The 13,954-nt window shown below is 41.5% G+C and overlaps 1 protein-coding gene across 4 annotated transcripts in view; it reads right to left on the bottom strand.

Annotated features, from left to right (window-relative positions):
* Positions 1–13,295, bottom strand: part of FGF10 (fibroblast growth factor 10) — a 59,211-nt gene extending 45,916 nt beyond the window's left edge. The window contains exons 1-3 of one of the 4 annotated variants that reach the window (XM_052670292.1): positions 13,079–13,295; positions 12,432–12,506; positions 11,750–12,313 (exon numbers count right to left, since the gene is read on the bottom strand). In XM_052670292.1, coding sequence (XP_052526252.1) covers positions 11,750–12,086 — 337 coding nt within the window. In that variant the 5' untranslated portion in view covers positions 12,087–12,313; positions 12,432–12,506; positions 13,079–13,295. Of the gene's footprint in view, positions 1–11,749; positions 12,314–12,431; positions 12,845–13,078 lie in introns of those variants that run through there. The other 3 variants (XM_052670294.1, XM_052670295.1, XM_052670291.1) reach the window with 3 other exon arrangements.
* Positions 13,296–13,954: the final 659 nt, after the last annotated feature.

Here is a 13,954-nt window from a genome sequence, read left to right as displayed (position 1 = left end):
AAATATAAGTGTGCTTAGAGCCTTCACAGATTCTAAGGAAACTTAATTTTATGAAATACATTACATGCACCATCATGAAAGCTACTTTTGCAATATCAGTATGTCAGGGAGTGTGCAACAGTAGTTTTTCATGCAGAAAAGCCATAGCTTGGGACATAATATACATCTGTGAACAAAGAGGTTATATGTATTTATGACTAAGTACTAAGCAAAAAGTGTGATGCGGCGAGTGGTCTTACAATGAACTATTTTTGAAAATGATTAGATTTCATGTACTGAGAGAAAAAAAGATTCCAAAACTACTATTAAAAGATATTTAGTTGAAAAGCCAACAATATGAATGTTAGAATATTCAAGACTGCTGTTTATTCAAACACCAACAGTATGTTCCCATTCCCACATGGACTTAATGAGAAGTGTCTGGTAACCCCAGCTATAACTTATTATACTAACCACAAGGTAACAGATAGTAGTGAGATGTTTTCATGTATTGCTTTTCCTGCTTATCCTTACAGACACTTCCTGAGTCTGTGTTGGTGTGTGAGCACAAGTACTCATACCCTTTACATCTGTGCCTCCCTATTAAAGGATTTTACACCATGATTAAGGTTTGGAGATCCACGGCTAAGAGAGCAATCCCATCAACACAGCAACAACATTTTTTGCATCGTTACTCAATATAATAGTTCAGACAGCATTAAAGATCTTTTTCAACATAAGCACTATCATTCCATTTTTTAAATTTATTTCATTTTGCTCACAGCAGTTACTAGATTTTAGCCTGTGTTGCAAACTAGATTGGCACTGAGTGCATTTGAAAAATAAAAAGGTTACTTTTGCTAACCTTTCTGGTCTACTGTGTACATTTATAAACTCAGCAAAACCAAAAGAGTTCCACAGAAAAAAATATTATAGATATTTTACAATAGTGTTTTTTTCTAAATCCTCATATTTGCAAAATGTTTCCTGTTTCATAAGCAGAATCAGCTGCAAGCAGAGTCTACAAATGCATGTGTGGCACAACTGAAGGAATAAAGCAAGCATGGTGAATTTTAAGCAAATCTGGATAATGTTTTGAGGAATTATTTGGTGTGTGGTCTGAGGCAAGAAGCCACAGAGAGGAGGAAGTTAATCTTATGTACTCCCCAGCTGCAGATATGTCTTTTTCAGAGCAGACTGCAGCAGGAGACACAGAAGAAATGACCAAGAGACCAGATTAATACCACATGAGCCAAGTGTCAGCCTCATTATATGTGTTTTCACTAAAGTTGAAAAGACTTAAACTTGGATGGCTGTCATTTCAAAGAGAACTTGTGGCATGTAAAAGTAACTGTAATAAATTAAACTGAAAGAATAATGCCTATGACACCAAAGGGAAGATATCAATAATAAGAATGGTAAGAGAAGAAATAAATAAAAGAAACCCAGACACATAGATAATTCTAGTAGCTTAACTCCAGGAGATAGACAACATCTCAGAGAAACTGAGGTAGTCTCAAGAATGTGTAATAGGACCAAATATTAAAATTACTGAGCAAACTTCATGCTTAAGTTTCTTTGACTGATAGGCCAAGCTAAGGAGAGAGAGTGGAATTGCTTACTTTAACAGTTTAATCATAGAAATGATATCGATCGTTGAGCTGAAATATCCTTATGTTCAGATCTTTAAAGTAAACTCAAATTTGACATCTTTTATAATTTTAATGATCACATAGCAAACCAAGGTCTCAGTTCAGCTCAGCAGAAGGGCAAATCCAATTTGTGCCTGCACCCACCTTGTTTGTTAGGAGCTGTTTTGCCATTAACCTTTGTTTTTTGCTATGCAACAAATGCATAGAGTAATATTGACAGTGCTCACAAGAGAAGCTACAGAATGTTTCTTTTCCAGGGAAATACTATGTTTTTCTTGATAAAAGGACAAACACATTTGCTGGTGCTAAGAAGTCAGTTAGTTTCATCTTCTATAAGGAGAACAAAACTATCCTCCCTATTCCTTATGTCCAAAATTATTGAGTTGCTGGTGGGCTTTCCTTCAGTGGGCACTTATCACAGTGTTACTGGTGTGTTTGACAAATAATTTGTTTTCATAAGAGCCTTGCCCATGTAGGAAACAATACTATTCTGATTTTATAAGCAGCAAAGAGACAGAGAGAGCTTTGAGTCAAATATATGTATGAATTTTATGTACAATAGACGAAAATATTGTATAGAACCTGATATTTCACAATATCTGACACTCCATGGCACTTCACATACTCAAGATTTACTACCCATAGGCTATTATTGTGCCAAATTATTCACTCTTCCTCCTTTTCTCTTTGAAATAAACACATTTCTTCTCTGTGTTGCTTAACCATCAGCAGGAGAAGCATGAAGAACTGAGAAGAGTTATACTGCTTCCTTCATACCTAGTCTGTTTTCACCTCCTGTGCTGAAGGATAGAACATTTCGTTCCACACATTCCCAGGTCATTTTTCTGGCCCTCATACATTTCAGCCTTATTTTAATCAAAAATTCCATAACAGTCTCTAAGAGCCTTTCTGAAGTTTGTATAAATAATTACTTCTTCAAAGAATGCTGGAGTTGGATCTGATCTTACACAACTTCAGTTGCAACCTTGAAAGAGTAGCTGTTCTATAGGTATATAACTCAACTGAAGTGCATTTCCTCATTCAAACCCCACAGCAATCTATTTCACACCTGGCATTTACTAGTAATAATCTATATATGTCTTCCGTACAGTGATCCTAAAATGTTTTCAGTAATGTCAGTGGGTTCAGTCCTGTAGCTCTTTAATATACAACAATCCTCAGCTCTGAATCAATCAACTGGTTCATGATATATAAGAAAAGAAATAACTAAATGTACCTCTAAATGCCATGGAATATACAGATTTAGATTTTAATTCCACCCTTGGGCTATTTGGGCATTTGAAGATGTGAGACAAATGATCCAGTTCTCTGCAGAGGGCTTGGAGCAGAGATTTTTTTTGTTGGTACTGTCTTCCTTCCCCTATCCTGCAGCATTTTCCACAGCATGTTTGCCATAGGAAACATTGCCATTGCCAGAATGGATAGATGGCTAATCTGCATGATTTCAGCATCCCACCCAATCTTCCTTGACCTAGGATTACAGCTGCCCACAAAGCAAAATCCAATAGAATCACCTAAACTGATTTAACTGATTTAAGTACTGGCTCTCAGAAAGGGTGTCTTTTGCAGCTCTGATCACTAACTTCAGTTAATTGTGTTTTGGCTCATTAAGCAGTTTAAATGTGGCTAGCTCTAGAAAAATTCTTCTGCTTCTTTTCACATTACTGTCAGTTTTGCAGCTACATGTTCTCAGTGAGTACTCTATTAATGTCTGTATTCCAAATGCTATCAGTAGCACTTTGACAAAGGAAAGGTGCTCCGTTGTCAGGACATGGGCCATCTGCACTGCATCACTTCCTCTAAGGGGAAAAGGCTACAGTGATGTCAGATAAGGTTAAAGTTACTGCAGATTATTGGATTCTTCCTGTGGATGAGAGGGGTACTTCCAGATCATCATGGCTAGCACTTTCAATTTTTACCCCCAGAAATCCATGGGGAAAAGTGAATGTCTGAGAAATACAAAGTGAATTAAATGTGTTCTGTTGCTGTCAAAGGCTGCTTCAGTGAATGCATTTCTTACAACATAAAAATGCCTGAAAAAAAAAACAGCATTAAAACCATAGTCTTATCAACAGCTCATCATTTTAAACACTGTAATCCTCTATTCTGTTCTAGAGCGTATACTCTTATGGTCACTGTAGCAACAGTTGCTGAATATGAGCTTGTTGCTATGCAGCTACTTCAGAACTTAAGGATAAACTTACAAAATATGATATACTTGATAACATTAAACCTGTCAGTCACAAAAAATACTGTATTCCACCTCCAAAAGATTAAACCTCTAAGAAATCTAGGGATATTTTGATCTCCATCAGGTGTGTGTTTCTCATAATAAAAATAGTAGATAGTACAAGGATAGTGAAAAGCTGAAGACAAACAAACCAAAACAAAAAAAAAATGTTTTTTTTTTTCTTCTTTAACACAATTTGTTTGTGACTGGTTTCATTATTTCCAAGGGCAAGGATGACCACCATTCTACTTGCAAATAGTCATTGTCAACTCTGACATTAGGAGCAAAGCAGGTTACTGAGGAAGAGAATAATCTGAGTAAGAGAATGTCAGAGCACGTATCAAATAATGCTTCTTCAGAACAGAGTTGGAGAAGATAGAACGGAAGTGGGTGTAGGGAGAATTTATATCCCAAAGCCAATCACATGCTTACAAGCAAAGTCAAAAGGCATGTTAATGAGTTTGTGGCTTTGTAGATTCAAGCTGTGAGCAAAGTGATGATGTAGTGAGATGAGATGGGTGATTCACGTACTGTAGGGAACCTGCCTTAGCAGGGGGTTGGACTAGATAATCTCCAGAGGTCCCTTCCAGCCCCTATGAGTCTGTGATTGAGTATTAGTGAATTGATTGCTGCCAAAATGGGAGACCATGTTCTCCTGTTCCACTTCTGACATGTGCTGCCCTTATTTCTTTCTTGTCATCCTTTCTGAGTTGCTCTGGCACTCTAATGTAGGCGTGGTATCGTTGATTTATACCCAGTCTCCACTTAGCACCATCCCTTAACTGCAGTTGAAGAGCAACCTCAATGCTTCTAAAATACTTCAGCATCCCCTCCCCAATTTCCACATACTGCGGTCAGTCTGTAGTTTCCAGAGATGCGCATTAGAAATCTGAACGAAAACAAACATTCCCTTGATTTCTATGCTATGTGTTGAATCAGTGAAGGAAAGAGGAAATGCAGCCAGACCCCTTAAATCCTGTTTTCACCCCTGTTCCCTCTGTAGGGTAGATCACTAACCCTGAAAAACAACCAACTTTGTCCACATTCAACCACTGAAGGAATGAGCATTACGCTGATTTACTACATCAAATTTCATGAAAGATCTGATCTGTGTTTTTGTATAAAATTCATACTTACGTTATCTATAGCCTTTTCCTCTCTTGCACAACATCAGAAGTCAGAGGGAGAGGGAGAAAGGATTAAACTTTTTTGTTGCAATTTCAACATTTCCTTTTTCTGGAAAGTGAGACTCAATGCGTGTGAAAATTCCTCTTTAAGTGTGGAAGATATACACTACTGACAGATTATTTAGAGGTAAATGTGAAAGGGGACAGGCTAATAATTCCTTAGGCTGACTATAAAATAGGGGAATGCTTTACAGCTGACACTGTGAGTATATCAACCCAGTAATTGGATGCACGTGTTGGTAGCAGTAAAAAGGCACTGTCCAGTTGTCCACCTTACATGGGAATCTACTTTGAGTGTATTCTTTGATTTACTGTTGCAATTAGAACTGAATGTTCAAAGAAAGAACATAAGTGACCTAATTTAAAAGCAGAGTGACCTGGCTCACTCACAAACTTTTCTTTCCCTTGCAACTTCCATTTGTTGCACTGTACTCAGAAAGTAGCACAATCAGTTCTAATAATCCATTCAGCTAATGAATTCAGTTTTAATATCAATCCAATTATTAAAAAGAAAGCCACTTACTCCTCACTCCTCTCCCTAAAGCTTTTCATTTTCTTCATAAAAACAGAGAGTTTTCCCTGGCTGGCTTTTCAAAACTTCATGTAACAGTGTTTTCTGTCTCCCTTTTACTGTGTTGTAACTAACAGAGATGTTTTACAACAAACTGGCTCTAGCAACAAATGAAATTAATACTGCTAGGAAATAATATTTTCAGTTCAGGAGACCAATGGTTCCAAGTATCATTAAAGTGCTTCTTTGCATTCAAAGTACGTGAACAATGAAGAGTGTGAGATATAAGTACTGCACGAAAAAGTTGTTGAAGCAGAAGAAGGAAAATCTGTTTGAAAGTACATGCATTTAGAGTACCAATACTACTATGCCTGCCAACAAAGATATACAAATGTGCCCACATTATTAAAAGCATCCTCCATTTCTGATCTGATAGTTTATTTTTCAGAGTCCAAAGCAAGCAATGCTTTGTTCTCCATACAGTGTAATCTAGCTGATGTTGGCTGTCAATGCTGAAGAATGTTCAAACTACTTTTGCTTCTGAAAGCATCAGAAGTTCCTAGATGAAAAAGCCCAGAATACAAGGATAAGGTTTAGTATCTTACAGCAACTGCAAGCAAATTCAGCTGTTCAAGATGTGCAAACTGAAATTTTTTGGTGAGAAACAGACCCTAAGAGGTTGATTCAGAGAACTCTTCTAAAAACTGAGAAGAATGAAAACAAGCCATGAAAACAGCACTGCAATAAACCCAAAGTTGACTGAATTATTTCTGTTTCGCTTACACTATTGCTACGATCCCAATTTTCAGATTTATGAATAAATGTACAATATTTATTACAAAACATTTTTTCTCCTACTAAGAACTTTCCGTACGTGGTTACTCACTCAGAGGAAATATGAGGCAACATCCATGAGAGAAGATACTGAAGATACTGTTCTGTGTACTCCCAAGTACCTGCCACTCTTAACTTCAGATACAGGCAAACAAGACTTGCTAATAAGAGGTTTTTTTTTTTGTTTTTGTTTTTTTTTTCCCCAAAATGAAAGGTTCTGTGGATGAAATTAAAACTTCCCTACTGCAGAATCTGATTGAACTCCCATGTGAAGAAAAAAGACCTCTATTGAAACGCACAGATCAAACACATCTGAAAGTCATCTTAAAATGCTTTATTTCAAAACAGAGTATCTTATCCTATGAATGAATGCATCCAAGATGTTTCGAAGGAATGAGCATATTCTAGAGAGCTCACTGAGCTATGGTTGCCTTCAAGGGAAGTTCTGACTGTGCCATACCTGAGAATCCCCCCAGTACAACAGCAGCACTCCCTTTCTCAGCCATGCCTCTTGCTCGCACTCTTCTGAGGTTTTATGGAGAACAAACTTTCCACTGCCCCTAACTCCTTTGTTTTTGTCACATGGCTACAGGTTAGATTTATGAGGACAAAAAGCCTTCTTGCACCTGTGTATTCTGATTTATGATAGGGCTACAGTATCAGTATCAGCATGGAGGGTCCACAAGGCAGGAATGCAGCAAGGGTAACAGGAGAGTGTCATGTAGACATTAAATAGTACAATTCTTTCCACATTCATAAATCGTAAGTGCTTAAAGTTGTACACTGCCAGATATAAATTTTGTAACTGAGTTCTGGGCGGGGGGGGAGAGGGGGGTGAGGGGGGGAAAATGACTTAAATTGAGAAATCATCTCCATAATCATCATGAATTTCACATTTAAAGACGAAACAAACAAACAAACAAGAAAATTCAAATTGCTTCAGTGAGGCAGTACTATTTCGTATTTAAAATATTTTTAATTCTTAGCAAAATAAAGTGTCTCTAAAAAAAAAAATAAAGCAGTAATAACATGGCTACTAACCTTCTCCAGAAAAAAATGGAGAAAAGTTCTCACATTGATTTGGAAGCAGCAGTTTGTAAGGAGTTGATAACTCCAAACAGCTAGCTTGAACAACTGTGGTAGGAAAATAGCATATTTTACTGACTAATCTAATCCACTTCGAGCTGCATATCCGAGATTATTGTACCTGCAAAGGTTTGAGGTATACAAAAACAAAACAAAACAAAGATAACACCTATCGAGTATGCTTAATCAGAACTTTTTAAATGCTGTCTTTGTGTATGTAACCCATTATTTGGCATTATGTGTTTTTATATGTCATACACCCTTAAAACCTCCAACACTGATGATCAGTGTATTTAGCAATTAGATCATATGGGCTGCAGAATGAGGCTCTGCTATTTCTAGCCGTTATTCACTACTTTGCTGACCCAAACCCCCAGTAACTAAAGCAAAACAAAAGACCATCAGGAACATCGGGAGATCCTAAAGCCCTACATAAAAGATAATTGCATACTCAGGGAAAAAGCCTGGAACAGATTAGCCTGTGAGCAGTAGCTAATTATTTCATGCTAGCTCTCCCTGGGAACGCTCTTATTCTGCACTCGCAGCATCTTTGCACTGTTTAGTTTAATCCATTTTGGAAGCTCTGAGAGAGCCAAATAATAACCTGTCAGGTGATGTAAGCCCTTCTAGCTTTGCTTGAGCTAAATCAGCGCACGGAGCTGAGGATTCAATCCCTTCTCTCCTGCCACGTCCGGCAGAGGTGGCACCAGGCAGTGGCTGTGCCGCCACCTACCGTAGGCTTTGCATAGCACCGCTTGGTCTGCAGGAGCCGTTCCGGTAATTCTTCCTACTGAAATGCAGCCTCTGCTACACAGCCTTCGCTCCCAAGTTACACATCTACCTAACGACCTCGTCCTGCAGTCCTCACTCGGGCACAATTCACGCTGCAGACTGCAGGTTAGCTGCTGCTAATTAAGCATCACATACTGTGTCACCATTCTTCAACTAAGGTCTGTGCTGTAAATGGAAAGGTCACGAGCTTCACAGACTTTTAATTGCCTTAAAAGTCAATTAAAAATAGCATACTACTCAAGAATATACTGAAGTTTTCCTGTGCTGGTTTACATCATGCGGCTCCAACGCCTGCTGCCCTTCAAACCCAAAGACTTCCTCTCTCTTTCTAGATGGAGGACAGGTCTGAATCTGGACATGTGCAGCTCTCTCCATTTTTACGTAAGGCTAAAGATCCTGTTGGTCATCCCAGATGTCAGGTTGCAGCAAAAGCATTTCGTCTACTCATTGGAGAGTTTTGGGATTTGTTCTCCCCCCAAAAAATACTTCAATCTCCAGAAGGCAGTACAGCTGCCTACCAGCTGCCCTGGTTCATACATGCAAAGGTCCCCAACAAAAATGGGCAAGGGACTTGACAGCTGTGGTGCTAAGGGATGAGTTAGTACTTTAGTACTGAGCTGTTGTCTTTCAGAGACCAAGGTTTGGCTATAAGGATCAATAGAACAAAATCTGCAAAGACTCCTGCTTGTATCTACCGACAAACAGACTCCAGCTCTGCTGTATGCTGCTTCCTCCAGCCTCCTGACAGCATTGTCAGCAGCCACCTCCATTCCTGCTGCCCTATAGGTAGAGAAAGGCTGATGGAAGAGTTCCAGGCAATCAAGTTGGAAAGCATCTGCCAAAGTAAACTTTTATTTAGTGCACTCCATGCAATACTTACACAGCAGAGCTACTAATGCTTCTTGAACAATTTTAAAGGCTCAGAACTATATTTTGTGTTTATTCTGACTTTCTCCAACTGTTCTTCTTACTTGACAGTGCTTAACTGGCAGACAGCCATGAAAGCTGTTGCCTAATTACACTACATATCATGATCTTAGAGCACTGCAGATAAGGCTTCATGTCAGCATAAATGGATTCTAAACATTAGTGTAAGGGAAAATCAGCCCCCAAATTAAATTTCAAGCACAGTCTTGTGTTCCAATAGTCACTATTATGAATTTAGGGAAGCAGGGTATTGAAGGAGGAGGTCCTATTAGGGATTAAATAACCTCTGATGCTAAGTAGGCTCCAGTTCAGGGAGCTGGCTGGCCAACCCTTTATGCGTTGCAGAAATTTATTCACGTGTAATAACACATTTTTAGATTACCTTAAAGATACTGCGTATTTGCATGGAATCAAAGCCTGGCTGGGAATTGTGGTGACATTATGGCATTCTGATTACACAGCTACAGGAAGTGTTGATAGGTAGAGATTTTTAGTTACTTGCAACACTTTACTGTGCAGACATCCTTGAAATTAAGGTCCAGCAGATAAAGGGTCTCAGCCTGTGTGCTTTTACAGAAAACACAATTTCACATTGGAAATTATTGTAAGTATTAAAAGAGTAAGATGATACAACTGTTCAACTTGTCTTCTGCTAGCAGAAGTCTAACTGTTCTTTGCTGAAGTATGTTACACATAACATATTGCAAGTGGGTTAGCTAGCTGCATGCTGTAGGACAACAGGAATCCCTTCTTCAAGTTTACTGCATGTAAACTTGAGAAACAGGATACAGCTACGTATAACACAGCGATTGGTTTGCACTTATATGGAATACATTCTTCTCTCTTTCAGTAGATGCTCTGCAGATGTGAAAAAAATAACCATGACATCTCCAAGAATGTCAGTTTTCTTTCTGATGCATTGATTGGAAACTAGGAAAACCAATCATATCCCACAGTTACACAGAGTTGTTTCCTGCATGCAGACTGAAAGTAGAAAGATATATATATGCATTTTGGTATATTCTTCCCCTTACTGGTGAGATCTCACAGGAACTCATGAATGTTTGCAGCTTTACTCATTGAACAGCTCTGCTGGCTCACTGTGGCTGCTAAGAAGAGCATTTACCTCTGAATGCACTGTTGTCAGGTTGGGCTCCTCACAGACTGTGCTGCACTGGTGTTTTATGCAGCATGGCTCTGTGTTTGCAGAGATGCGCACAAAGATTTCAGAATCCCATTTTTGGGGAATCATGGTGTCCTCTACAAAAAACAATTATCTGAGAGATACAGTGCTAAGACCTGGTTCTAAACAAACTTGTCAAAGTGTTCAGTGCAGCTCTGTTTTTCAAGAACTTGGCTTTCTAGGAAATACAAAAGGGAGGTGGTAAGACACAGCTGCCTTGACATCTAAAGCCTTTATGAACATGAAGCGCATGAAAAAGTACAAAGTTGCAAGGTGGAGCAAACGAAGCAGTGACATATGATACATTAGCTTTCTCCCTACTTCTATGCCTACATTATGGGTATTTAATAGAAATACAGCAGTATTAACTGTGATGGCTGTCACACAGAAGGGCAACCTGCTGAAGTACTCTGTATTTGACACATTAGCTAGCCAGAGAGCTACTTAAGCCTCCTCAAGTTGTTTTAATTTAACAGATTTATGCCCAGGTTTCTCTGGATTTATGAAGAGCAACCCCATGACCAAGGAGTGGTGCTCCACCACTGGAGCCCAACACTCGCAAAACAGAGCTGACTTCTTCAGCATGCTCCTGAAGTGGGATGCAGTCACTGAAAGAATTGCTATGCAATATATTGTGATTTACTACAGTTGCTTCAGTTTGAGACTGCATAGGCAAGAAAACCGAATGAAGGTTACATTTCCAGCACTGATAGCCAGAAATACATTACCAGAAGCACGCTATTACTAAAAACCTCATTCGTCCTGCAGAAAATCTCGAAAGAACAGCCATGGGAACAGCCGCACGACTTTTACTTTGAAACCGTTTCTCTCCGGGCAGAGACTGACAATGAGATGCGTGTGAGGTCCGCGCGGTCCCGCCGCAGCCGCTCGCCATGCAGCGCTCCGGCTCCGGCGCTGCCGCCTGAGGAGCTCCTGCCCGGGGGGAGCGCGGGGCGGACGGCCCCGGTGCGGCGCGGGGAGGAGTGCGTGCGTGGGGGAAATCGATGCATTGTTTTAATAGAGCGTTCTCGTCAAGGCGCGTTAATGACAGGGGATAATGGCTTTCATATTCGGGAGACAATGCTCCCCCCCAACACACACTCCGCGCCACATCCTCACAAATCTTTCTAATTTGCTCTTCTGCCAAGCAGAGAAACAAACTGTGCTCGGCGAAGCCATTTGCAAAACAAACGCGTCCGGGGAGATCTGCGCGCCCGTGCCGGCGGCAGCTCCCGGAGGAGCCCACCCCGAGCACCCCTCCGCGCCCCCTGCCCCGCTCCCTCCCGGGCCGGGGCTGCCGCGGTGCGGGCGCGGCGCTGAGCCGCGGCGTGGCGGAGCCGTACTTACTGAAGGGGCAATTCTCCTTTTTGGTGCCGCTGACCTTGCCGTTCTTCTCGATCTTGAGAAAGTATTTGTTGTAAGAGTAGAGCTTCCTCTTGCGCACGTCTCCTTGGAGGTGATTGTAGCTCCGCACGTGTCTCCCCGCACTGGAAGGAGAGGAGAAGGACGAGGGGAAGGAGGAGGATGATGAAGAAGAAGAGTTGGTGGCCTCCGGGGACAGCATGTCCTGGCCGAGGTCATGGCAGGTGACAGGCACAGAAGACACCAAGAAGAGCAGCAGCAAGCAGCAACAAGGCAGGTGGGAAAAGGCTGAGGCACCATTTGTCAGTATCCATTTGCACATTGTACTGAAACTCTGGGCGCTGGAAAATGTCTTATCAAAAGAAACATACTGGATGGGTAAAACCTGGTAAAAGGCAAGTGGAGAGCCGGTGGTTGCTGCTTCTGGTTAGATCCCTCTGAGCTCTGATCTGGCCTGAAGTAAGTGCACCAACATCCATAACTCAGGGGACAGATCGCCTCAGAAGTTGCTGCCTTTTAATCCTTCGAGTCCTCCCTCAGAAAAAAGAGCTGTTGGTGTTTTGGGGGGGGTTGCTGTGGTTAATCCTCTTTCCTTTTTCTCTTCCCCTCCCTACCCTCCCCCCACCCTCTCCCCCCCCCCCCCCCACATACACACACACTCCCCAACCTGATTTGAGACTTCCCAGTAGTTATTTTGCTCTCTTCCTCACTCCTTTCTTCACCATCTTAGATGCAGAAAGGTCTGAAAAATAGATGACAGCAGAATGAACAACAACAACAATAAATAAAAACCAGCGGAAAGGGGTGCTGGAAGGGATTTTTCACACACACCCCTTTACACACACACTCACACTCACACTTTGTGGCTTTGCACCTTCTTCTGATCCCCACCCCCTCGCCCTCTTGGAAATCCCAAACCAGTTGCACAACTCGTCCTTTCCCACTGACAACCCCAGAGGAGGCAGTTTCTTTGTTTTGCTTTGAGTTCTTCAGCACAGTATAAAAAAAAAAAAAAAAAAAATCCAAACAAAAAAACCTCACCAAAACAGAAAGAAAACCCAGAGAGAGAGAGAAAGAGAGGAAAAAATCCCAACTTGTCTCTTCTCTTCTCTTCCCTTCCCTTCCCTTCCCTTCCCTTCCCTTCCCTTCCCTTCCCTTCCCTTCCCTTCCCTTCCCTTCCCTTCCCTTCCCTTCCCTTCCCTTCCCTTCCCTTCCCTTCCCTTCCCTTCCCTTCCCTTCCCTTCCCTTCCTTTCCTTTCCCTCCCCTTTGGTTGTAAACAGGTTGGAAGCTGTAGCCTAAATGTCAGCGATTACAAATCAGAGGTGGGATGTGCCTCTGGTGGTCAACCCTTATTTGCAGGAGGTCAAGCAGCGGTGGGACATCTGAAACTGTTTGCAGTTGAAGCGAGCAGTGCCTGCTGCGGAGGGAGCCCCAGGAGCTGCCCTCGCTTCCTCCCGGGCTGCAGCGGCAGCAGCCGCTGCCGCCTTCGGCTCGCTGCTAATTGGTCCTAAAGCGCTCCGCTCCTCGGAGTGCTGGCCACCAGCATGGCTTGGAGACTCATGCCTTACTAATTTCCCTGTCTTGCAGGCTGAACCAATCCCCTCCAGGGAGGCTCCCCCCGGATCAGCCAAAAGAAAAAAAAAAAAAAAGAAAAAAAAAAAAACAGAAAAAAAGAAAAAAAAAAAGAAAAAAAAAAAAGAAACTTGTTTTCTAGCGGAGGATTTTATTTTATTTTTTTGGCAGCGGAGCGGTTGAGAAAGCCACCTGGAGCTTGTTGCCTGCTAGACCTCCCCCTCCCCCCTGCTGGAGGAGGGGTTGGGTGGAAAGGTTGGGAAGAAGTACATGCTGCAAGCAGACCCTGCAAGAGGAGATTATATGCTGGTCGGAGAGAGTAAAAAGGGGAAGAGACATAATTAGCTCCTTTTCCTTCTTCTTTGCCAGCTTCCATGGAGGTCTTTCTCCCTCCTTTAATGAATCACTGATTTCTCACTTCCGTTGCTGAAATAAAAAGTTCGCACTTTAGCCTGCTCTTCCTTTTAAGCCTCTCAAGATTTATTGTGTCTCTTTCCCCACCCTCACCCTCCTTGTCTCAAAAGAAATCGGGGCCCTAAATGACCATTTTCTAATTGCTAACATGAGTCATTTACTGAATCACGCGTATGACTTCAAAGCAAAAGGCGATTTATTGG

This window comes from Tympanuchus pallidicinctus, unplaced genomic scaffold (genome assembly GCF_026119805.1).
Source record: "Tympanuchus pallidicinctus isolate F22 unplaced genomic scaffold, pur_lepc_1.0 scaffold9, whole genome shotgun sequence".
Taxonomy (NCBI): domain Eukaryota; kingdom Metazoa; phylum Chordata; class Aves; order Galliformes; family Phasianidae; genus Tympanuchus; species Tympanuchus pallidicinctus.
Note: the sequence above shows the minus strand (reverse complement) of the source record. Positions and strands in the feature narration are given on the sequence as shown.